The sequence below is a fragment of the Panthera tigris genome, chromosome D4 (genome assembly GCF_018350195.1).
Source record: "Panthera tigris isolate Pti1 chromosome D4, P.tigris_Pti1_mat1.1, whole genome shotgun sequence".
Lineage (NCBI taxonomy): Eukaryota > Metazoa > Chordata > Mammalia > Carnivora > Felidae > Panthera > Panthera tigris.
The window spans coordinates 26,808,237-26,833,424 of NC_056672.1; the positions used below are offsets into that span (position 1 = coordinate 26,808,237).

General features: G+C 44.3%; 1 protein-coding gene across 6 annotated transcripts; it reads right to left on the reverse strand.

Annotated features, from left to right (window-relative positions):
• Positions 1-485: 485 nt before the first annotated feature.
• Positions 486-24,754, reverse strand: CD4H9orf153 (chromosome D4 C9orf153 homolog). Of its 6 annotated transcripts, none has more exons than XM_042964338.1 (6): positions 24,589-24,748; positions 23,955-24,131; positions 23,400-23,467; positions 6,346-6,437; positions 4,387-4,882; positions 486-1,183 (listed from the first exon to the last, which is right to left on the reverse strand). In XM_042964338.1, the coding sequence occupies exons 4-6, from the start codon at positions 6,409-6,411 to the stop codon at positions 960-962; spliced, it is 786 nt and encodes a 261-aa protein (XP_042820272.1). In that variant the 5' UTR covers positions 6,412-6,437; positions 23,400-23,467; positions 23,955-24,131; positions 24,589-24,748; the 3' UTR covers positions 486-959. The 6 variants fall into 6 exon arrangements, with proteins under 6 accessions (XP_042820272.1, XP_042820271.1, XP_042820274.1 ...); XM_042964337.1 differs by having other exon boundaries at positions 23,400-23,547; XM_042964340.1 differs by lacking the exon at positions 23,955-24,131.
• Positions 24,755-25,188: the final 434 nt, after the last annotated feature.

Consider the following 25,188-nt stretch of genomic DNA (forward strand, 5'->3'; position numbering starts at 1 on the left):
ACTCACGAACCATGAGATCATGACCTGAGCCAAAGTCGGATGCTCAACTGACTGAGCCACCCAGGCGCCCCTATTTCTTTTTTTTCTTTAATGTTTATTTGTTTTTGAGAGACGGCAATCAGGGGAGGGGCAGAGAGAGAGAGAGAGAAAGACAGAATCCAAACCAGACTCCAGGCTCTGAGTTGTCAGCACAGAGCGTGATGCAGGGCTCAAACCCACAAACTGAGATTATGACATGAACCAAAGTCAGACGCTTAACCAACTGAGCCACCCAGGTGCCCCATGAACTTATTTTGTAATTTCTTCCTTTTTCTTACTGTGATATTCTCTCTCAGTGCTATCTTTCAACTCACTAATCCTCTGTCTTAAGATATATCCAGTATACCACTGAGATAATTTATTGAGGGACATTATAATTATTATTTTACTTCCAATAATTAGATTTTTCACTTTCAGGATTTCCAAATTGTTTTTTTCAAATCTTCCTGTTTTTATTTCATAAATGCTACTTCCTTCCTCATGTCTTTGAGCAGTTAACATATTATTGTTAAGTTTGCAGATTGATCTCTATATCCTCAGGGGTTAATTCTTCCATTTGTTAAATTTACCAACTAGTTTTATGATAATATACTTCTTCGTGTGTTTACTTTTTAAAGAGGTATTCTTACTTGGTAGTTCTTCTTCCTCGGTATCCTTACCTTTCACATGATCCAGATTTGCCTCAGCCTTGGTCCAGATGGGTTTCACGAGTCCAAACCTGGTCTTACCCAAGCAGATCAATTCGAATTTTTTTTCTCCGTATTAATGGCTTGATTTTGGACCCTCCATGAATATTGTATGGATCCAGTTCTCATGTTCCATGGCTCCTCCCCTCTGCTTCTTTACTTTTCATGTATAAGTTCAATGCTGTCAAAAGCAAAATCTACATCCAAGATATTTTAATAAGCTCCATGTTTTATTTAAGAGGAAGTTGTAATTTTTGGATAATCAACCTGAGGATAAATGACTAAAGACCTATAAACTAGAGGGGGGGAAATAACACCAGGCATCTGCTGGCTCTCCACAAATCTCTTCTCACTGTTGTATCTTATATTTATGAATGAATCTGAAGTACCGTGCTTGCACTTCACGATCCCCTTGTAATACCGCCACTCCAGATCCCTTAGATCCATGAATTGTTTTTCTGCAAAGAATCACATTTTCAAAGAATTACATGATGGAGTGACTTAACCTTCAGTTATCCAGAGATGCTTCATGGACAGAATGAAACTTAGATGAACTGGAGTCTCCTTCTCCCTTCTGGTGGAAAGCTGTTTCTAGAGCTTTATAAACTAAAACGTCACCTAAAGTATTCATCTGATCTAGAGCTTTCCTCCAAATAGGAAATTGGGTGGGTCTGGCTAACTGGGCCGGAGTGGATGCTGCAGGGCCATAGCAGGTGGATGGGCTCTCATTTGGTGCTTGGATATTATAATGTACAAATGGAGAGACCCTACAGAGCACTGAGGTCAACAGGGAGGATCCTAATGAGGGCTTAATACAGGGACAAGGATTGGTTAGAAGTACATAGATTGCTAGTGTCATTTCTTCCAAGATGTTGGCTTAAGCCCTGGGTATAAAATGGCAGTGGCTTAGCTAGAATTTGGCTGTTTCCCCTACTTTTTCAGGACCTACTAATTTGGGGTATCACTAGTGGTTACAATCCCTTCAAGAAGGGATCTTTTATATGTTTATTTTATTTTTGAGGGAGAGACAGAGAACATGAGAGAGGAGGGACAGAGAGCGAGGGAGAGAGAATCCTAAGCAGGCTCTGTGCTGTCAGCGCAGAGCCCGATGTGGGGTTTGAACTCATGAACCGTGAGATCATGACCTAAGCTGAAATCAAGAGTCTGACACTTAACTGACTGAGCCACCCAGGTGCCCCAAGAACAGATCTTTTAATGACTAAATTGTAAACCACCACCACCCCTCAAGAGAGAAAAAAAAAAAAAGCAAGGCCCAAGGCAGAGATTTGAGTGTAAAGCCAGAGGCCAAAGAGCCAAGATGGTAAATGTAATACAAGGAGAATAACGGTACAGCAAACAAGCAGGAAGTCTGATCTATTTCTCTCTTACTATTGAGTTAATACCTTCCCTAGCGGAATAGATACTGGAGCAGGCTGTTGGTGGTGAACACTGGGGGTCAACAGTCCTTCCCTAAGGGCAGTTACCAACTGTCAGGGAGTTTAACAAGATCTTGGCAGGCCTGGCCTCGGAAGATCTGATTACAGAAAGAAGGAAAGGGATATCTGACAAGAGAAAGCCACAGAGTTGATTATTTTGATTACCACAGAGCTTTGTGTTGTGATCCGTGGTAGATACTATAGGTTGGTTCATTCCATACCCATTGCGGTCCTCTTCTATAGAAGAGGGTCACCCTCTGACTATAGAGGGTGAAAAGCTAAGATCTCTAGTCACCACCCAGCAGTAAGGGGTGGTTATTGGATGCAATTCTGACCAATGAGATGTAGGGAGAAGTCACCGGAGGAGGAGTGTTTGAGGAAGTTTTGCTTCTCTATTAAAAGAGGACAGAAGTAGCCAATATGGTCCTTTGTCTTAGCCCCTTTTCCTGCCTGGAATGTGGCCATAGTACCTAGAAGTGAAGGAGACCTCTTTTGTCCATGAAGACAAAAGCCACACACGAAAAGGTGGTGGAGCCTGGGTCCTTGACAATATAAAAAATCATTGTCCTAACACTGTCTGCCTGCCTCCAGACTTCTATGTGTACAAGAAAAATAATCTTCATTTGCTTTCTCTGTCAAACACATTCTTAACCTACATGGTCCCACATGATTTAGCCTGAGCAAGAGTAACTGATGTGATAGAAGAAGAAAATGGCAGCACTCATTCTCTTTTCCTCCCCCAGTGCTTGATGCTAGTAAGGATATGTTCTATAACATTCTTTGGTACACCAGGAGTCCTAAAGTTCTCCTGGGCTGAGAATACTTTAGAAACTGGCTAGCTGATAAAATAATAGTAATGCTGGGGAATATAGGATTGTAAAAGATGAATTGTTACAATACCAATTAAACCTAAGAAATTACTGGGTATTCTTCATATGGATGCCTACCTGGCTTCATGCATGTTCCTTGAACAGACAGGATGTGTGCCTGAAATCCTACCTAAGGATCTGAGGAAATCAGGTCATGAAGACAGAGAAGAAACTCTAACACAGAGTCTGGAAGGTCACACGAGAGACCTGGAGAAGTTAGGTAGCCAGGGAAGGGAGGACAATTTGTCTCCTGTGGGTGTGGCAAAACCACAAACATCCTATGAAGCATCCAAAGCCTTCAATACTTTTCAATAAGCTCTGGCAGCATCTACTGATTACCAATACTTTCCATGACTTTTCCTCTCTGGTCCAAGGCTTGACCTTATGCACGTCTGTGGATTATCTAGGCCATTCCTATAATTGCCCCGATTTCTACTTCTGCCTGGGCTCCAGAACACACAAAGTGTGACTCTACTGAAGGAATCTGAAACCTGCATTAGACTCTGTCAGGACATCAGTGTGGGGAGTTACGGCAAAGACTGCTGCAGTATCTTGGACCAGATACGAGCAAATTAATCAATCTGTGCCTTTAAGTTTGCTCCTCTGTCTCTCCCACGACTTTTAATATAAAAATGGTGTTGTCAAAATATTTGCGGTGCAGATGGTTTCTCTTGAGTCGAACCTACTTCAGAAAGGTTCAAATATTTTATATCGTTGATTTAATCTATCGTTTTTTTACAGCTACACAGACTCACAAATTATTACCTCCCTCAAATTAAGGAAAATGGAGACCTTATAAGACACTCCCTTTTCATTAAAACTCGCCACCATACATTTCCAACTTTCTCTGAATAATCTTTGGTCTTTTATGAATACCTCCCTATTAAAAAATCAGAAATGAAGGGAGGAGTTTCCTCTTGTTAATGTAACAGTAAAGAAGAGGTAAAGGTTCATGAAAAAGTATCTAAAAAAGCTCTCAGTTGCATTAAAGCCAAGATGCTTGAGAAAAAGAAGCCATCTTCCAGTAAATAATTGGCTAAGTTCACGTAACAAGAAAGAATAGTTATGAGAGCCTTAGAGGCCAAGCTTAACCTGCTCGTGTTGTAAAGGTGAGTGCAAGGACTGCATCTATACTCCTTTTTGAGACTGGACCTGAGATTTGACCCTGGAATGTTCGAGTCTCTGTTCTCTACCTCGCGTTGGCGCTGTAGGCGGCAAGCACATCAGTCGTGGGCACCGTGACTGCCAGATTCCCGGGGGTCACTATTTGACTATTTTGGCTCCGGCAACCTAAGTCAAAATTACAGTCAGATTTCCACGAATTTCATCTCACACATCCTCATCCGTGTAGATTACCTGGATCAACTAAGAAGTACTTAGCAATTTTGTGCTCAAAGGTGAAATTTTCTGGCATGATCCTGGAAATGCCCAGCCCGTGTAATATGTTAATTCTCTGAGTCTTCTGCGTGGGGAACAGTGACGAGGAGCTGGAGTGATCGATGAGAATCTCGTGAGGAAAAGTGTGCGCAGGGGGAGGAATCCCACGCCGCAAGAGCCTCTGTTGGGATCTGGAGAGTCCCTTCCCCGGAGAGGTTGAGCTGGTCAACAAGCTTCGGTACAGCAGTTCGGTCATCGATTCTGGTTGCTCCTTTTCTTTTCTAACCACCTTGCACGTGAAAATGGGCCGGGGGTCTTCATCCCTCACATCAGCTCCACTGGTGAATGACATGGCATTGAGGTTTTGACTAAGCATTTCCTGTGCCTCACTAGGTGAAATACCGTGAGTTTTTCGGAGACTCGATTTCTTGCTCTCCTTATTAAAATTCTCAAGAAATGCATAAAATTCTGGCAGCTGTAGGACAAAGAGTGGGAAGTCATGAGATTGGTGAAAATGTAATTGTCTGGTGGACCCATAAACCCTAGAATAAAGAGGATAACAAACAACCATGGAAACAGAAGCATTGGAGCGCCTGGGTGGCTCTTGGTCTCGGCTCAAGTCATCACCTCACGGTTCGTGAGATCAAGCCCCGAGTTGGGCTCTGCGCTGACAGTGTGGAGCGGAACCTGCTTGGGTTTCTCTCTCTCTCCTCTCTCTGCCCTTCCCACCTCTCAAAATAAAGAAATAAACAAAAATAACACAAAACAGGAGCATCTATCTTAGGGAAGATATGTCTGCCTCACTGACCCGAGTTAATAATGAATGGCAATGTGGAACCGAGACCAAAGGGTCAAATCTCTCAGTCATTCCCAGAAAGACATATTTAAAAAAAAATTTTTTTTAATGTTTATTTTATTTTTGAGAGAGAGAGAGAGTGTGAGCAGGAGAGGAGCGGAGAGAGAGGGAAACATGGAATCTGGAGCAGGTTCCAGGCTCTGAGCTGTCAGCACAGAGCCTGACGCGGGGCTCGAACCCATGAACTGTGAGATCATGACCTGAGCTGAAGTTGGGCGCTTAACTGACTGAGCCACCCAGGCGCCCTCCAGAAAGACATATTATTAGGAACATGTCACTGAAACCCTCCATTATGAAAGGAGCCCATCAAACTTAGACTCTATAAGGTTTTTCCACTGTGAAATTCAGTGAGCTGCAATGGAGAGAAAGAGCTGTGGGGGGTTGCAGCCGTTGTTTTGAGGAAGGCTACATTTCTCTTAAGGAAGAAAGAGAGCCAGATAGTATGGATATCAAAGCTTCATCCTGGTGTCCGAAGGGCTCAGAATGTTCTGGAATGCAGTGCAAAGGAAACTATAAAAGTCCTAATTCACGGAGATATTTTACCAAAGCAAATAGTTACATCTGTGGGGTGTTTGGCAGTAGTTGTTGGCAAAGACAAAAATATTTCCTCAGAGTACCTTTCTTATTTAAAATCCCGTATTGGAGGAATAAAATATCATTTTCCAGAGCATCTTGCCTCTTCATTCCATTATCCCTAAGAAGCTTCTTAGGCCACTCAGCTGGAAGGCCAAAAAGGCCAAAGTGAGAGCCCAAATTTGGATCAGTCAGCCCAATGCAGGGCTCCCCTTCGGTCCTAGGCACTTTTGTGCAACAGCAACAAATACAGAGCGGGCTAAGGTGGGTGAATGGCATTTTCAGTTGGTTGCCATTATCACGAAGACAGCTTAGCTCTCACACCGGCCTGCCCATGGAAGTGTTGCCTTTCACTGGGACAAAAGAGCATAAGTCAGTGAAGAGGAATGTCTGTATTCCCTGTGGCCCCCAGGCATGTCACCGGTATTCAGTGTCTCCACATTTTTCCCCCCACAATGTTTGAATGTAAAGTTTCCCGTGTAGATTATTACAGAATTGTAAGCACGTACTGAACACCTGGGAGGCTTGTCCGCCGTCTCATCTTCAGTTGGATCGGTGGCCCCGGTGAGGAGCATTGTGCTGGGATTTTATTCCCGACTTCCTGACAAAGCAATAGAAGAGAAGACAAAGTGAAAGATGAAACATCCAGCAAAGTATACTGGCGGGGGTAACACCTTTACAGTCTCTAAAACTTCATAAGTGGGGCCCTTTTGGTTTTTTTTCATGCAGGTTAGTTCACATGCAGTGTAGCCTTGGTTTCAGGAGTAGAACACAGTGATTCATCTCTTACGTAGGATGACACCCAACGCCCATTCCTAAAAGTGGCCTCTTTAATGCCCGTCACCCAATCAGCCCATCCCCCCACCCACTTCCCCTCCAGCAACCCTAAGTTTGTCCTCTGTATTTGAGAGTCTCTTATGGTCTCTTTTTAAATTTTATACCATTTTAAGTTTTCTTCCTCCTCTAGGACTATCGAATTGCTCACATGCCCATCAAACGTTTTCTCTGAAACACCTCAAATTCTTACATGACATATATCCCCAGGCATTTCATACTAATTCAAAGAATCCTGTATGGGTGGTTTAAGATTTTTGTCTGACATATTTTGAACAACTTTCAGTTTATCCAAAGAAAAACTCACTTATTCGTTACTCAGGAAGAGTACTTTTTATTCAAGAGGAAAAGGCCAATGATGGTAATAATGATAATAAAATAACAATAACAATGAACATTTTGAAATAATTTGCTTTGAGCCAGATATGCCAGTATGCATTTTACAGATGGACTTGCATTTAATCCCTTTGTGAGGGATTAAATGGCCACAGATGGGTGCCCAGCTGACTCAGTCAGTAGAGTGTGTGACTCTTGATCTCAGGGTTGAGTTTGGGCCCCATGGTGAGTATAGAGGTCGCTCAAAAATAAATTCTTAAAAAAAAGAAAGAAAGAAACAGCACAGAATCTTTACAGTTGGTCTCATCAGTAAGTGGCAGTCTAGCCTGCTCCCACATTTGACCGTGGGCTGGCCTTACGCTTGGGTTTGACCAACACCATGAGGGCTTGTCTTTGACCGACGGCATGTGGTGTAAGTGGCCTTGTGTGAATGCCAGAGCCTAGGCCTTGAGCTTTGGAGCTCTGCTTCACACTCTTGGAATTCCGAGCCACCATGTAAAAACCAACCACTAGACATGTAAGTGAGACCATCCGGAATCACCCAGCCCCATTCGAGCCTCCAGATGGCTACAGCTGCATGAGTGACTCCAAATGATCCCAAATGAAGAACAACAGCCACTCAGCTGAGCTGGCCAACTCCAAAATTATGGCAAATAATGAATTACAGGGCCACCTGGGTGGCTCAGTCGGTGAACACCTGAGTCTTGGTTTCTTCTCAGGTCATGATCTCACGGTTCTTGAGTTCAAGCCCCATGTCAGGCTCTGTGCTGACAGCACAGAGCCTACTTGGGATTCTCTCTCTCCCTCTCTCTCTCTCTGTCCCTCCCTTACTTGTGCTCTCTCTCTCTCTCTCAAAATAAATAAACATTAAATTTTTTTTTTTAAATGAATTATAGGGACTCCTGGGTGGCACAGTTGGTTAAGCATCCGACTTCAGCTCAGGTCATGATCTCACAGTCTGTGAGTTCAAGCCCCGCGTCGGGCTCTGTGCTGACAGCTCAGAGCATGGAGCCTGCTTCAGAATCTGTGTCTCCCTCTCTCTCTCTCTGCCCCTCCCCTGCTCATGCTGTGTCTCTGTCTCAAAAATAAATGAAAACACTTAAAAAAATTTAAAAATGAATTATAGACATTTCAAGACACTAAGGTTTGAGCAGATTGTTACACAGCAATAAATACTAGATAAACCCCACAATCTTCACATTCTTGATTTAATTTATTCCAGTGAAACCTCTGTTGGAGATCCGGGAATATAGGAGGGAAAATACCTTCCTGGGAACCACTGTATCCTGACTAGTAGCTGCAGTAACTGGGATGAGAATCAGAGAAGAACCAAAAGTGTTTGGGATGAAGCAACAACAATTAGGTTCTTCCTCTGTTCCCGGCAAAACAGGAAAACCCAGAATGGGGGCACCTGGTGGTTCAGTTGGTTGAGCATCGACTTCTGCTCAGATCATGATCTCGTGGTTCATGAGGTCGAGCCCCATATCAGGCTTGCAGCTGTCAGCACAGAGCCTGCTTCAGATCCTCTGTTCCACCCCCCCCCCGCCCCTCCCCTGCTTATGCACACTCTCTCTCTCTCTCAAAAGTAAACATTAAAAAAAGCAAAAGAAAGAAAAATCCAGAATAAATAGAAAGAGATGCAAATACATATATCCAAATATATTACAGTCACTAGTGAGTACACTGTGTCAATATCTATGACCAAAAAAAGACAATATAATGCAGCATGATGACCCCCTTTCCTACATTTGCATGGTGGCTTCATAAACATGTCTATCACCACCAGTTAAAATAAGACTTGATTGTACTTTTGTTAGTTCTTGCAAAGGAAAATATTTCTCTAGCTTCCTTCATCTAAGACCTCTCAGCGTCTCCCAGGCAGCCACCTGTCTTCTGGTGGTGCCACCCAGCAGGAGAGGACTGCCTTTTCCCATGACTGGTGGACACTACGTTTTTCTCCCTTCTCCCCTTAAAGAAGGCTTGGCTCGAGCCCCAACTACACGCACACGCTGAACTTTAGTCCGAATTGCTGATGCAGACAAATGATTTCTGACATCAGTGGCCCCTCTTGCAACCCTTCATACATATATTCAAAGCAATATCTGAGAAATCTGTACTCATTTCATTACTGTGAGATTGGCAATAGGGAATGGGACACAAGAAAGGTTAGCTTCTTGCTGTGTCTCTTTGCAGAATTACTATTGAGGACACCTCCCTCATGTTGAATGCTATTAACAGATCATTAGCTCAAAGATGCTTTTTAAAAATTTATTTATTTTTAATTTTTTTAACGTTTATTTATTTTTTGAAGGAGAGAGAGACAGAGTGTGAGTGGGGGAGGGGCAGAGAGAGGGAGACACAGAATCCAAAACAGACTCCAGGCTCCAGCTGTCAGCACAGAGCCCCATACGGGGCTCGAACCCACAAACCGTGAGATCATGACCTGAGCCGAAGTTGGATGCCCAACCGACTGAGCCACCCAGGTGCCCCTCAAAGATGCTTTTATCCATTCTGATTCTGACTTCACTAACATACTTCTCACTTTGGGCTATTCCCCATTGACTAAACCTTAGAGTAGCCCTTTATTTTATTTTATTTTATTTTATTTTATTTTTAATTTTTTTAATGTTTTTATTTATTTTTGAGACAGAGAAACAGAGTATGAGCAGGGGAGGGGCAGAGAGAGAGGGAGACACAGATACTGAAGCAGGCTTCAGGCTCTGAGCTGTCAGCACAGAGCCCGACACGGGGCTCGAACTCACAGACTGTGAGATCATGAGCTGAAGCTGGATGCTTAACCGACTGAGCCCCACGGGCACCTCCAAAATTGCATTCTTGAAGGCAATACTGACTTCTTAATCAATTCTAATGTTGTTTTTACAGTCCTCATTTTTATCCATCTCAACTCTTAACTACCCCTTTGTTTTGAAACTGATTCTTAAAAACTATCTTACCTATTCTTTCCAAATTCATTGCCATGACTCTAATAAGAAGCCTGATTAACTTCTGGGGTGTGTGGCTGGCTCAGTTGGTTAAGCATCTGACTTGTGATTTCAGCTCAGGTCATGATTTCATGGTTCATGGGTTCGAGCGCCACATCAGGCTCTGTGCTGATGGCACGGACCCTGCTTGGGATGCTCTCTCTCCCTCTCTCTCTGCCCCTCCCCTGACCATGCTGTCTCTCTCTCTCTCTCTCTCTCTCTAAAAATAAACTTTAAGAAGACTGATTGACTTCAAATTGAACTATTCTAGTTCATTTCTTAGCCCTTATGTTATTGTTGTTGTTATTTTTGTAATCTATCCTAAGTCACCTCTTTATCCAACCATTCATTAGTCCTTTTTTTCTAATTTGGTTCTTTACTACTCACTTTTAGGATAAGATTGATATCTTCCTGATCAGACGTACAAAACTAACCACAATCTTGCTTCTAACACTTTCCCATGATCTAAAAATCATATTTCTATGCCACCGCAAGGCTATAACGTCTTCTCCATTTCAGCCAGCTGGCCCAGTTCATTTTTTTCTGAAACAATCTCCTGTGCTTCTGTGCATCCTTGCTTGAGTCTGTGCTTACTCTGACTTCTCATTTAATCAGCCAGGATGTCAATCCAGCATTCCTTCTCTTTTATATAAATCTAAATAAAAATTTATAGATAATAGAGTTAAAGATGAAATTCAAAGAAGTGCAATGTTGGGGCGCCTGGGTGGCTCAGTTGGTTAAGCGTCCGACTTCGGCTCAGGTCATGATCTCACAGTCCGTGGGTTCGAGCCCCGCGTCGGGCTCTGTGCTGACCGCTCAGAGCCTGGAGCCTGTTTCAGATTCTGTGTCTCCCTCTCTCTCTGCCCCTCCCCCACTTGCACTCTGTCTCTCTCTGTCTCAAAAATAAATAAACATTTAAAAAAAAAAAAAAAAAGAAGTGCAATGTTGAGTAGCTATTGTGGCAAACAAAAGTAAAATGTAAATAGGAAAAAAGAAGTTAAAAATTCTTTTTGGAAGACTAGTATAATCAATTGATTTTTATAAGGTGGGCAAGACAATTCAGTGGAAGAAGAGTAGTCTTCTTCTTTTTTTTTGTTTTTTTTGTTTTGTTTTTTGAGAGAGAGAGAGAGAGAGCAAGCATGAATGGGGGAGAGGCAGCGGGAGAGGGAAAGAGAGAATTGTAAGCAGGCTCCGTGCTGTCAGCAAGGAGCCAGATGAAGGGCTGGATCTCATGAACTGTGAGATCATGGCTTGAGCTGAAATCATGAGTCAGACGCTTACCTGCTAAGGCACCTGGGTGCCCCAAGAATAGTCTTTTCAATAAATGGTAGAGAGACAATTGGATATCTAAAGGCAGAAGAATGAAGTTGGACTCTTACCTCAATCCATACAATGAAATTAACATAAAATGGATCACAGACCTGAACGTAGGGGGTAAAACTATAAAACCCCTGTAAGAACATAAGAGTAAATTTTCATGATCTTAGGTTAGGCAATGGTTTCTTCGATACAACACCAAAAGCTTAAGCACAAGAATAATAAAGTAGATAAATTGGAACTTCATCAGTTAAAACTTCTGTGTAAATAAATAAATAAATAAATATTCTGTGTTTCCAAAGACACCCTAAAAGAAGGGGAAACACAACTCACAGAATGGGAGAAAAAAATTGTAAATCATATGTCTGACAAGTGACTTGTGTCCAGGAACACAAGAACACTTACAACACAACAATACAAAGACAAATACGGTAACTTGATTTAAAAATGGGCAAGGGGTCACCTGGGTGGCTCAGTCGGTTGAGCATTTGACTCTTGGTTTCGGCTCAGGTCACGATCTCACAGTTTGTGGGTTCAAGGCCCGCATCGGGCTCTGTGCTGCCAGCGCAGAGCCTGTTTGAGATTCTCTATCTCTCTCTCTCTGTCTCTCTGTCTCTCTCCTCTCTCTGTCCCTCCCCCACTTGCACTCTCTCTCAAAATATATAAAAAAACTTAAAATTAAAAAAAAATAAAAACAGGCAAGAGGGGTGGCTGCGTGGCTATAAACACATGACTGATAAACACATGAGGTACACAACATCATGAAATATCAGGAAAATGCAACTTTAAACCACAATAAGATATCTTTCATTCCCACTAGGATGGCTGTAATAAAAACAGATAATAGCAAGTGTTGACAAGGATTCAGAGAAATTAGAACCATCATACGTTGTTGGTGGAAATAAAATATGGTGCAGTCATTTCGAAAATCAGTTTGGCTGTTCCTCAAAATGTTAAACACAGAGCAGCCATATGATCCAGGAGTTTTACTCCTAGGTATGTATCCAAGAGAAATAAAAACACAGTCCACCACAAAAACTTATATAGGAGCATTCACAGTGGCATTACTCATAATAGTCCAAAAGCCCATCATGTAATGAATGGATAAACAAAATGTGGTATTTCCATGCAATAGAATACTATTCAGCTATAACCAGGAATGAAGTTCTGATACCTGCTACAACATGATAACCCTTGAAAAAATTACGCAAAGGCCACATATTGTATGAGTGCATTCATATGAAACGAACAAAATAGGCAATCCATGCAGACGGGAAGTAGATTAGTAGAAAGTAGCCTAAGCCTGGGGGGCATGCCGGAATGGGGAGTGACTGCTAGTCAATACAAGGTTTCTTTTGGGGGTGATAAAAGTGCTCTGAAACTAATTGTGTGATGGTTGCACAACTCTCTGAATATACTTAAAATTATTGAACTGTGCACTTGGGAAGAATTTAATGGTATGTGAACTGTTTATCAGTAAAACTATTAAAAATGACTTGGAGAGAAAGTGATAGATCTGAAAGGTAGATGATGGAGATACAAAATATTTAATTGGATACCTCAAAGGGAAAAGCCCCACATCATGGAATAGAAAAATAATCATGGGGGGCGTGGGTGGCTCATTCGGTTAAGTGTCCGACTTCAGCTCAGGTCATGAGCTCACAGTCCGTGAGTTCGAGCCCAGTGTGAGCCTCTGTGCTGACAGCTCGGAGCCTGGAGCCTGCTTCATGTTCTGTGTCTCCCTCACTCTCTGCCCCGCCCCTGCTCACGCTGTCTCTCTCACTCTCAAAAATGAATAAATGTAAAAAAAAATTTTTTTTTTTTAATTCAGGAAGATTTTCCTAAAATAAATAAACTCAAAAAAAAAAAAAAAAAGAAGATTTTCCTGGAATTGAAAATTTGAATCCACATGTTAAAATATCAGAATGGCTAGCACTAAGACATGTTCTGGTAAAGTAACTGAGTTTCAGGGAAAAAAAGAAGTCTGAGTTTTTCTAATTTTTATTTACTTATTTTGGAGAGAGAGAGAGCAAGAGTGAGTGGGTTTGAGGCAGAGAGAAAGAGGGAGAGAGAGAATTCCAAGGAGGCTCTGTACTGTCAGCACAGAGCCCAATGAAGGGCTTGAACCCACGAACTGTGAGATCATGACCTGAGCCAAAATCAAGAGTCGGTGGCCCAACCGACTGAGCCATCCAGGAGCCCCAAAAATAAAATCTTTAAAATAATAAAACAGAATCTTAAAAAAATTAATTAATTAAGGTATTAGTTTATCTTATTCACACAACTAAATCTGTTCTTTCCCGCCCAGGAAGTCTGATGGTTCTGTTGTGCCACCAGATGGCGCTCATTGGAAGTTTGTGTCTACTATTTCCTATTTTTCTTTCTCTCTATTTCTCTCTCTCTTTCCTTTCTTCCTTCTTGACTGAATTTTTGGCTGTAAGACAACATTGATCCAACAACAGTTAGTGTTTATAATGTGTCAGGTACTGGGCTAAGCCTTAGGAATACAAAGGCAAATGAAGTGTAAAGGAAAAATTTCCAAAATATTTACAAATAATTCATTGAACACCTGTTATTAACCAGGCACAGCTTAGGCCCTTGGGATACACTGACAAGCAGAACAAACATTTCTGCTCCTGTGAAGTTTACATGCCAGCGAGGGGAGGCACACAGAAAATCATACACATAATAAATGAGTTAATACTCAACACCCAAAAAATAACCCAATGAAGAAATGGGCAGAAGACATGAATAGACACTTTTCCAAAGAAGACATCCAGATGGCTAACAGACACATGAAAAGACACTCAATATCACTTATCATCAGGGAAATACAAATCAAAACCACAATAAGACACCACCTCACACCTGTCGGAGTGGCTAAAATGAACAACTCAGGCCACAACAGATGTTGGTAAGGATGCTGAGAAAGAGGAACCCTCTTGCACTGTTGGTGGGAATGCAAACGGGGGCAGCCACTGTGGAGAACAGTATGCAGGTTCCTCAAAAAGTTAAAAATAGAACTACTGCATGATTCGACAATTTCACTACCAAGTATTTATCCAGAGGATACAAAAATACAGATTCGAAAGGGCACATGCACTCTGATCTTTATAGCAGCGCTATCAACGATAGCCAAACTATGGAGACACCCCAAATGTCCATCGACTCATGAATGGATAAAGAAATGGTATATACACCATATATATATACCATATATATATATATATATATATATATACACCCCATATACACCATATATATATACACACCATATATACATACAGCATATATATTCCATTATATTTTATATATATATATATATATACACACACACACATATCATGGAATATTACTCATCCATCAAAAAGAATGAAATCTTAACATTTGCAATGACATGGATTGAGCTAGAGTGTGTTATGCTAAGCGAAATAAGTCAGAGAAAGACAAATACCATAAAATTTCATTCATATGTGGAATTTAAGAAACAAAACAGTTGAACGTATGGGAAGGGGAAAAGAGAGAGGGAAACAAACCCTAAGAGACTCTTAGAGACAGAATAAACTGATTTGTTGACAGAGGGCGGTGGGGGGAGATGGGCTAGACGGGTGATGGGTATTAAGGAGGGGACTCGTTATGATCAACACTGGGTGTTGTATGTAAGTGATGAATCACTGAATTCTACTCCTGAAGCCCATATTGCAGTGTATGTTAACTAACTAGAATTTAAATAAAAATTTGAAAAAAATAAATGAATTAATAAGTTTGAAGTCAGAGTACTATAAAGGAAGTAAAATATAACAGGGACAGGGTGGATTAGGAGTGCTGGGGGGCCAACTGTAACTTTAAATACAGTGGTGAGGATAGAATTCATTGGGAAGGTGACATCTGAGCAAGGATGCATAGGAAGTGTGAGCCCTGATAATAAATGGGGGGATTCCAGACAGAGACCAGTCAGGGCAAGGGCGGGATTCTTGGCTGACTGGAGACAGAACAGGTTTCAAGAGGACTGGAACAGAGGAAGTGAGGGAAAGAGGGCAGAGAGGAGGGAGGAGGGCCCTGATGCCCTGGGGCCTTGCAGGCAGACATGGGACTTTGGCTTTCCTCAGAGGGAACTGGGGAGCCACTGCAGGCCCTGTGACAGGCTCTGACTTACATTTTTAAAGAAGCACTCTGGCTGCTGTGTGGAGAAACATGTCACTAGAATATGCTCCACAAATGTTAATGGTCATTGTACACTGATTCCACACGTACAAAAATAAAGCCACATATGTATTTCGTGTAGCAGAGAAATAGTTTTGCATATGAAGTAGATATATGAACACAGTTGTCAACTCACAGAGAATCATCTGGAAGGACACGTACCAATCTCAACAGAAGAGAGGTAACAGGAAGGGGATGGAAGGGGAGATTTGCTCCCTCCTATTGATTACTAGTGTACATCTTGCTGGAGATTTTTATACAGCAAGCATGTATTTCTTTTGTAACGTCAAAACAATTCCGTTAGGACATGGCCGACTTCCTGTTTTGAGGAGAAAGGGTTACATATGGGAAAGAAAGATAACTTTATGTCTTCTTGTGTCTACAGAGTTACTTATGTGCTCAGTCACGGGATAGGCCCCCCTGAGGATACTGGGAACAATATTTGAAACAGTTCTTACTCTCAAGAATATTTTTGGGGAGCGCCTGGTGGCTCAGTCGGTTAAGCTTCTGACTTCAGCTTGGGTCACAATCCCGCGGTTCGTGAGTTCGAGCCCCGCCTCGCGCTCTGTGCTGACAGCTCAGAGCCTGGAACCTGCTTCAGGTTCTGTGTCTCCCTCTCTCTCTGCCCCTCCCCTGCTGATGCTCTGTCTCTCAAAAATAAATAAACATTAAAAAACATTTTTTTAACTAAAAAAATAATATTTTTTGATATACAAAACTGGTCCTGGAGACTTTTCTCTCTCCCTCCTGAATCCAATAGGATGACAATAAAGGAGTTAGTTTTAGAATATAAACTTACTACTACAACCAAACAGCAAAGAAGACGCTTGAGAGGGGAGCCATGGAGGCGTCGTACAGAGGGAAGGTTTGGCTTTGCAAACACCCGCTCTCCAACACACGTACCTCACAGGGGAAAATGTGTGCAGGTGAGATCAGGGTGCTGGGAGCCATTAGGTGTTCTGCGTCAGGCCTCCTCATGGAGATGTGCTTTCCCGCTGTCTGGGCTCACTAACCCTCAACCCCTTAGACCCCACACCATGCTCCAGCAGCCTGACAAGGTTATAAAAACCACCTTCCGCAAGCTCTTCCCCCGAATCTACCATTCAGCTCCAGGTTTGCTCTCTTGGATGCGCCCAGCCCCATTTCCCTACATCATCCTTAGGCTTTGTAATAATAATCAGTCCTCAGGGCCCCTGGGTGGCCCAGTCGGTTGGGCATCCGACTTCAGCTCCAGTCATGATCTCACAGTCTATGAGTTCGAGCCCCGCGTCGGGCTCTGTGCTGACAGCTCGGAGCCTGGAGCCTGGCTTCCGATTCTGTGTCTCTCTCTCTCTCTCTGCCCTTCCCCCATTCATGCTCTGTCTCTGTCTCTGTCTCAAAAGGAAACATTAAAATAAATTAAAAAAAATAATAATCAGTCCTCCCACCACACGTCCTGCATTGTAACTACCGTCTCGTAGCAACTTCACACTTTAAAATCTCTGAAAACTGGGATATGTTTTACAACCAGCGGGGGTCTCACGGTTGATGTTGGCCCAGTGGCCATCAACAACACTATCTTCATGGCCTGTACTCGCATGAAACCGGACATGGCTGTTGGTGTTGCTCGGTCTGATTTTGTTCAGGGCAACGACGTTGTTGAACGCCTGTTGTTCATTCACCTTAATCATATGCAATATGGTAGCACAGGCTGTGTTGAATCGATGTTTGCAGTGTTTCTCTCCGTCTGCGCTATCCAGTATGGTGGCCACTGGCTAAGCGTGGCCACTGAGCCCTTGATTTGTGACTAGTCCAAACGGAGACGTGCGGTAGTAAGAAAAAAGAATCAAGATATGTCACTAAGGATTTGCATGCTGGTTATCTGCTGAAAATACACTATTTCAGACACACTGGGTGAAATGAAACGGTTAACATTATTTTTGCCCGTTTCTTTTACTTTTTTGAATGTGGCTAGTGGAGAACTTAAAATCACACAAGTGACTCACATTCTGCTCTTTTTCGACCACGTTGATCTATAAAAGAACACCAGTTTAGCAATGATCACAAGCAGGTACCAAATACAGCAGCAGATATATATAATAAAACTCAATGCCTAAATAGGCGAAAAGAGCTCAGTTTCTTTACTAGAGAGTAAATAATAGAAAAGGCAATAGAGAAGCACGTCAGCATTCAAACGGGAATGAATAATCATAGAGTTCCGTGTGCCCAAAACACGGACTAAGAGACAGAATGTCAGGAACAGCACTCTGTCCCTGCTCACTGCCACCCTTCCCTTACCACACCCGGGGAGAACCACCCTCCTAAATTTAGTGTTTAGCATTCTCTTCCTTTTTCGCTTTTCTTTTTTCCTCTCCTCTGCCTCGTTTTCTTACCTATATATGTCTCTCCCCGGGTGTGGTAAGGGAAGGTCTCTCCCCAGATCTCTCCTTCAACTTGCTTCCCTCTTTTTAAAATTTTAATTGCACGGGCAGGAGCCAAGATGGCGGACCAGCATGGGAGCTTTTTGCGGGTCTCATGTCCATGAAATACAGCCAGACCAACACTAAACCATCCTGCACACCTAAAGTTTTCATTGCAGTAAAATACACATAACAGAAAATTTACCAACACAACCATTTCTTTTTTTTTAAAGTCTATTTATTTTGAGGGTGGGGGAGGGGTAGAGGGAGGGAGAGAGAGAATCCCAAGGAGGCTCCATGCCGTCAGCTCAGAGCCCGACGTGGGGCTCCATCTCACAAACTGTGAGATCGAATGGGGTGCTAAAAAGCTGGCAGGAAACTCTACTCTCACTGATGGGGCTTGTAGGCTTTGGGTAGACCATTTGGGGGAGGATCCCCTAATGCGATCATCTTTAGGCCTTTCCTGGGCCTCCCAGTAAGAGTCCACCCTCCCTGATCTGGAGGGTGTTAAAGTATCTCACTGTGACAGGATAAATCAGAGCCGTAGGGTGGGGGGGGGGGGGGGGGGGGGGGGGGGGGGGGGCCCTCGTATCAGGCACTTACTGCACATACGTTCACATAATCCCTTGTTTTGTTTGGGTGTCTGTTCCTTGTTTTACAGTGTGATGCTTGCACCCCCTGGTGGGCCTGGCCCCTCCCAAGTCTGCAGCCCCTGGATTAGCCTCTCCAGAGAGAAGTTCTTTAGATTACGGGCAGAGACATGAAGTGGGGGAAGGCATCTGAGGGTCCACCTTCTCAGAAACCGTCCTCTTGGCCCACCTTCCCCGTTGCCCTTAGTTCCAGGAAAGCCGGTGTCACCCGCAGTCGCATTCTGAGAATTCTGAAGCATAATAGGGCCGTCCGGTTCTTAGCTTGCCAAACCGTTAGCAACCCCTCATCCTTTTACCTTCCCACTTCCAAAATGTTTCTGATGTTAGCATCTCTCCAGATCTCGTCTTTGGGTCATGTCTTTTTAAAAAACGTCCCAGTGTTGCAGTTCCGTTCCGATGTGGAGGCATGGAATTACTTGGAGGTTTTAATCCGTCATCTTCACGGATGCTTAGTGGTCTCACTCTGTCCCCGTTTCTTTACAGGGCAGGTGGGCACGCAGTGGCCACAACTTGATCGTACGTGGCGTTCGCGGTATCCGTCCCAGTGACATGAAAACCAAGGGGAAGCTCCCTGGGAGTGAGATGGTATGGGGCGGGGGGCATTCAGAGACGTGCCCTTCATTTCTGGAATGAAGCGCTCCTCCACTGCTCCCTCCGCTGCCCCTGAGGTAGGACACCTGGGCATCTGTTTCTGCCTACAATCCGCCTCTCCAATGGCTCTTCACTGCATGTTCAGTAACGCAGAGCAAAGGATCACTGTGGCTTTCTTCCTCATGTGTATATACAACACATAACATCAACAGCTATAGACCAGCTCGCGTCTGCAACTGGAAATGCTTTTGTCATATTGCATATTATTAATAGCAGTACAATAAGGTCTTTTGATGGGGCGCCCAGCTGGCTCAGTTGGGAGAGTGTATGACTCTTGATCTCAGGGTTGTGAGTTCAAGCCCCACACTGGGTGTAGATTACTTAAGTAAATTAATTAATTAATTAATACACTCTAAAAAAAAGAAATAAAAAATTCTCTTAAAAAAATAAGATCTTCTCACAGTTCATGGGTTCGGGCCCCACGTCGGGCTCTGTGCTGACAGCTCAGAGCCTGGAGCTTGCTTTGGATTCTGTGTTTCCCTCTCTCTCTTCCCCTTCCCTGCTCACACTCTTTCTCTGTCTCAAAAAATGAATACATGTTAAAAGTAAAAATAAAATAAGATCTTTGGGGGTGCCTGGGTGGCTCAGTTGGTTAAGCGTCTGACTTCAGCTCAGGTCATGATCTCGTGGTTCATGAGTTTGAGCCCCGCATCTATTTTTGCTTCAATAAGTAAAACTTTTCAATAACAGGTTGGCCATTTTTGACCTTACTCTGTGTTCAGCAATTAATCATTTTGTCCTAGAGAGTAACTTTTTTACTTCTTCTGGAAAAGTCCCACCATCTTTGTCGAATAACTCAAAAGCTTCAGTAGTACCGTCTGACCAGGTTTTGTAACTTTGCTGGGGAAGACCTGGGCAAGTACAAGCTCTAATCTAGTTAAATTCAGCTTTCAGATATTCATCGTGGTACCTCCTATTAAGTTTTTAAGTAAGCGCTACATCCAACGTGGGGCTCGAACTCACGACCCCAAGATCCGGAGTCATATCTCCTATTGAGTTTCCATTTTTAACTTCTTTGTGTAAGAGCACACCTGCAGATTTGCTGGACCCGGTAAATCCTGACATTCTATATCCTTCTGGAGAGACAGTTACCTTGGGTATTCATAAGATTTTTCCGATTTGTAGGATATATAACACTGTTTCCATCACTATTTTATGCTTCAGTGAACACTTTTGGGCCACTAATTCTCTTGAAAAATGAAATCGAGTCAAATATAACCCAATCACAATAAAGATTGCAAATTTGATACCAGCCAATGGTATGAAAAATACACTAAACCACAGTGAACTTTGTCAACCGGATGTTACTTAAGATAATTGGATGCTGTCTTTATTGAAAATGCTCAACATTTTTTTAAAAGTTTATTCATTTATTTTGAGAGAGAGAGAGAGAGAGAGAGAATCCCAAACAGGCTCTGCACCGAGCCTGATGTGGGGCTCGAACCCACGAACTGTGAGATCATGACCTGATCCAAAACCAAGAGTCGAATGCTCAACTGACTGAGCCACCCAGGGACCCCAAATGCTCAACGTTTAAATATGGAATGGTTGCAGAGAACAAAATAGGGTTTCTGTGAAGTCACTAACTACAATCTTACAGTCCCAATTCAAGAAGTTTGACTACTATTGTGTTGTTGCTTTTTCTCTGAACCCCCGGGTGCCTGTGGCCCACTGGAGAGATTACGGGGTTCCATGGCTTTGGGTATGTTGGTCTAAGTGAGAAGAGGACCCCTTTGGGAAGCAGGTGAGAGCCCACAGGGAACCCAGGATTCGTCTGGGCTTAGTTAGCTCTTGCCTGATTTCTCACCAAAATGCCTAGGGGGCTTTTCCTGGCTGATTTCCCTGGATTCCTCAGCCTCGGAACCTGCCTGCCCATAGGATCTGCTTGCCCGGCTTAGCGGCTGGTGCAGATTAGGTTCTCCATCACTACATGCCGCCTGCTCAGGTTTTCAGATGAATTGCATAGAACACAATTGATTAGGGGGTATAATGTGCTATCGATTGTAACGCAATCAGAAATGGAAACATGGATCCATCAGATTCAGCACCTCAGAGAAAGGAAAAGTCTGTGGCATTGACTAAGAGCAGATGAGGCAAGAATAATGCCTCAGGGAGCGCATCGTGGAAGGCTGCACGCACCACCCTGCGGCTGCTGATGTGCTGAGAGAGCTTATCGGTCTCGAGCAGAGACCAGACACGAAGGCCAGAGTGCTTTCTGATGTGTGGCTTTTATGGCAGTCCACAGCCTACTATTAAACACGATCTTTATTGGGGTGCCTGGCTGGCTCAGCCAGAAGAGCACATGACTCCTGATCTCAGGGGTGTGAGTTTGAGCCCCACGCTGGGAGTATTTAAGTGTACTTATGATTACTTATATTTAAAAAAATGACCTTTATCATTGAAATTCTGGTAGGAAAAATGAACGAAACTCAATTCTCCCTTTGAAGCAATTGCTTTCAAAATGCAATTTTTGAAAACCTGAGTTTTCCTAGGAATGTAAAACTATTGTCTTATTTTGCTAATAAAACATATCTATTGAATCACTCCATCGTGCACCTAAAATTAATTTAACACTGTATGTTAGCTATATTGAAATTAAAAGTTTTAAAAATGTTCTTAAAAAAAAGACTTCTAAATAATTGATAGACTTTTTTTTTTTTTTTAGAGCAGTTTCAGGTTTACAGAAAATTGTTTGGAAAGGAGAGCATTTCCCACGGTTATAGACAATTTTTCCTATGACTATCTTAACATAGTGTGATGCATTACTCGTAACTGACGAACCAATATTGTTATCAACGTAAGTCTTTAGTTTACATCGGGGTTGACTTTGTGTTGTATGTCCAATGGGTGCTGACAAACATATGACATGTATCCACCATCACACATACCATCATACAGAACAGTTTCAGTGCCCTAGAAATCCTGTGCTCCAACTTCTTACTTCCTATAAGCCACACCGGGTCACCCTTCCTAAAAGAGAATTCTGATCCCGACTTGTTCGTGCTCAAAACCCTCAGTGGCTCTGCCCTGGCCCACAGCGCAGAGGACATCAGCCTCATGCTTGGGGCTTCTCAGCCGAGCCGTGAACCATGACCATCTGTATCCCCATCACTTCCCTCTCGGGCGACTCTACTCCCCGTAGCGTATCTTCTGACGTTCCCCACACACGACCCTCACTCTCATCCGTGCCGGCTTATCTGCCCTCTGCATACGAAGGTCCCGGGGGCCCTTCTCCTCACAGCTGCGGTGTCTTGTGAAAACCCATCTCTGGGAGCGTCTGGGTGGCTCAGTCAGTTGAGTGTTGACTTTGGATCAGGTCATGATCTCGCAGTTCGAGCTCCGTGTCAGGCTGGCTCTGCTGCCAGCTCAGAGGCTGGAACCTGCTTCGGATTCTGTCTAGGTCTCTCCTTGCCCCTCCCCAGCTTGCACACTGTCTTCCTACCTCTCAGATATAAACAAACATTTAAAAATAAGTAAACATGAAAGAAAACAAACATCTCTGGAGCCGCCCCTCTGACATCCTCTGTTCCCTCATGTAGTCCTCTCTTGCTCCTCTGAGCCTCCTGGACAGGGCTCCTGTGCCCCCTCAATGGCATTTATTGGCCTCAGTACTCAGTATACACATATGTAAAATGGGCGTGATAAGTATGGCGCCAACCACCTAGAGCTGTGTGAGGACTCAACCCCTTAACTCCTGCAGACTGCCAGCCAGGCGGCCGGCCCCTAGGACGTGTTCTTATAAGCGCTGGCTGCCTAATCACAGCCACTGCCACCAGCTGCTACTGCTGTGCTCTTCCTCCTCCCACCACCTCCCCCCTCCTACAGGGCCAGCTCCCGGAGGCACGTCTTTGTGTCCTCCGTGGTACAAGGCATGATTATAGCAAGGGCTCCATAGACGCTTAGCAATGGAACGGCTGGGGCCCTGTGGTCGCACACGGAAGGCAAGCCTGAAACAAGGCAACGAGACAGCCCCGCGTGGTAAGAGGGGGGCTCCTCAGTGCACTCCCCCAGTGGACCAGCCCCCATCCCCCCTGGGCCTGTTAGAAAGGACGTGGTGCTGAGCATCTCGTGGTGCCGGCAGGTCATGGTTTCCTGTGGCACAAGCTCTGGGGGAAGGGGACGTGGGGGCAGCTCAGGTGCCTCAGGAGTGGCCAGTGGAGGATGCCAGTACTTTTAGAAACGGGAATTGTACCTGGTGTAGCCTCCAGGGAAGATCTCTGCTTGTTTCCGGTTTGCTTGGTGAGGGCGGCAGCACTTGACCTACAGGATGGAATCCCAAAAAGGAGCCAGATTCCCAAAGACAGAAACCAGAGAAGAGGGACACCGTTCTGCTCGGCAATCTAGGGGAGGAGGAACAGAGTTCCTTGGGGGTCCCTGGGGGCCACACCCATCTCTGCACCTACAACCATTTCTACTCCCTTTGATACCGAAGAGCTGTGCATCGGCATTGGGGCTCACCTCCCCACCTCTCCCCCAGGGACCGGACGAACACGGAGCGGGGTCCTAGGCCGGTCTGGAAGCACTGGCTGAGTCACCAGCCTTGGCTTTGTCTGCCATCCACAATGCCGGTGTACTTGTGGGTGCCCTCAGCACCCGTGAAATGGGTACATACCCATGAGATGTAAGGTAGCATGTACAGAAGGTTAGAACGAAGGCCTCAGGTGGATGGCAGCTGGGGTAGGAGAAGGCGGGATGGGTTGGGACAGTACAATTCCACGCAAAGGGATTGGCGTGGGCTGATGCTTACTGTTCTGTGGACAGTCCCCAGGGAAGGGTGCCTGCTCAGGGCCTCCATTCGTTGGATGGACAGTGGCCTTAGTGGTGGCCTTGAGGACGGACAGGCCTGCCCTGGAAGCCAGTTTGAGGAGTTCGTGTATTTCCACCATTCAGTTTGGGTCCATGAGAGACAGCTTGTCCACAAAAGCTGGTTCCAGAAAAGGGAGAGGAAGCTCACTACCATTTTTTGACCTCCTCCTCCTCCTCCTCTTTCAGACTCATCTCTACTCTCGAGGCTGGATTTGGGGACAGGGGGAAGGGGCTATAGGTGTAGTGAGAACAGAGAGGCCAGTCAGGGCTAGGAGTCAGTGGCAACATGGTGGCGAGGGAAGAAGGCAGAGAAATCCATGAAGAGGGCAAGGCTAAGAGAGAAGGCCCGAAGGAAGCGAGGGACTGTTGAGGCGCAGTCATGAACTGCCGGAAGGTCGGTTTCCCAGCTCTGATTTGTCGACACGAGCCCAGCTTCACATCTCTCAGCTCTAGCCTCTGCTTTCTCTCTCCCTACCGCCCACTTCCCCCCGCATCTCTGGCCAAGCCCAGGCTGGCCGTACGTTCACTTCTCTTCTTTCATTATGCCCCAGGAGTAGGTCAATCACAGCACTTACCACTTGCTTTACAGTTATGTTTATGTGGCCATCTTGTTTACGAACGTGCAGGGCTGGGTCTCGTTCATCTGGTAGCCCCGTGGGCTAGCCTGGCATCTGCTAACGCTTAGTGTGAAGGAATAACTCACTGTCCATTGTGACATATGGACGTCCTCAAGGTCACATAAACAGCCGCATGACACCAAAGGCCAGGGGATTATTTTCCTTCATGAGGGTGATAGGTGGAAGGTGGAGGATGGAAAGACATTTTAAAAAGTGAACATGTGCCATGAAACGCTAAAAAATGAACGAGCTGAATTGTGATTTTCTAATCAGTCAAGTTTTTCCTTCTATAGATAGGACAAGATGCAAAGGAGAAATCGAGGCAGTTAATAGGAGACAGTGTCCTACGTCTGCCTACACAGTCTGGCCGCAAGTGGATTGGGGCTGCATGAGAAAGAAAGGAAGGGGTAGGAGATCTGTTGTAGCACCAAATGGTTTCGCTGGACTTCGTCCTGACAAGAGCTACATATTTCAAGTCCTATCTATTGAACTCCCTTTGTTATACCTGATGTTTCTGCCCAGACTCCTCATGATGAATTTCGTCTGGGTCAGCCTAGT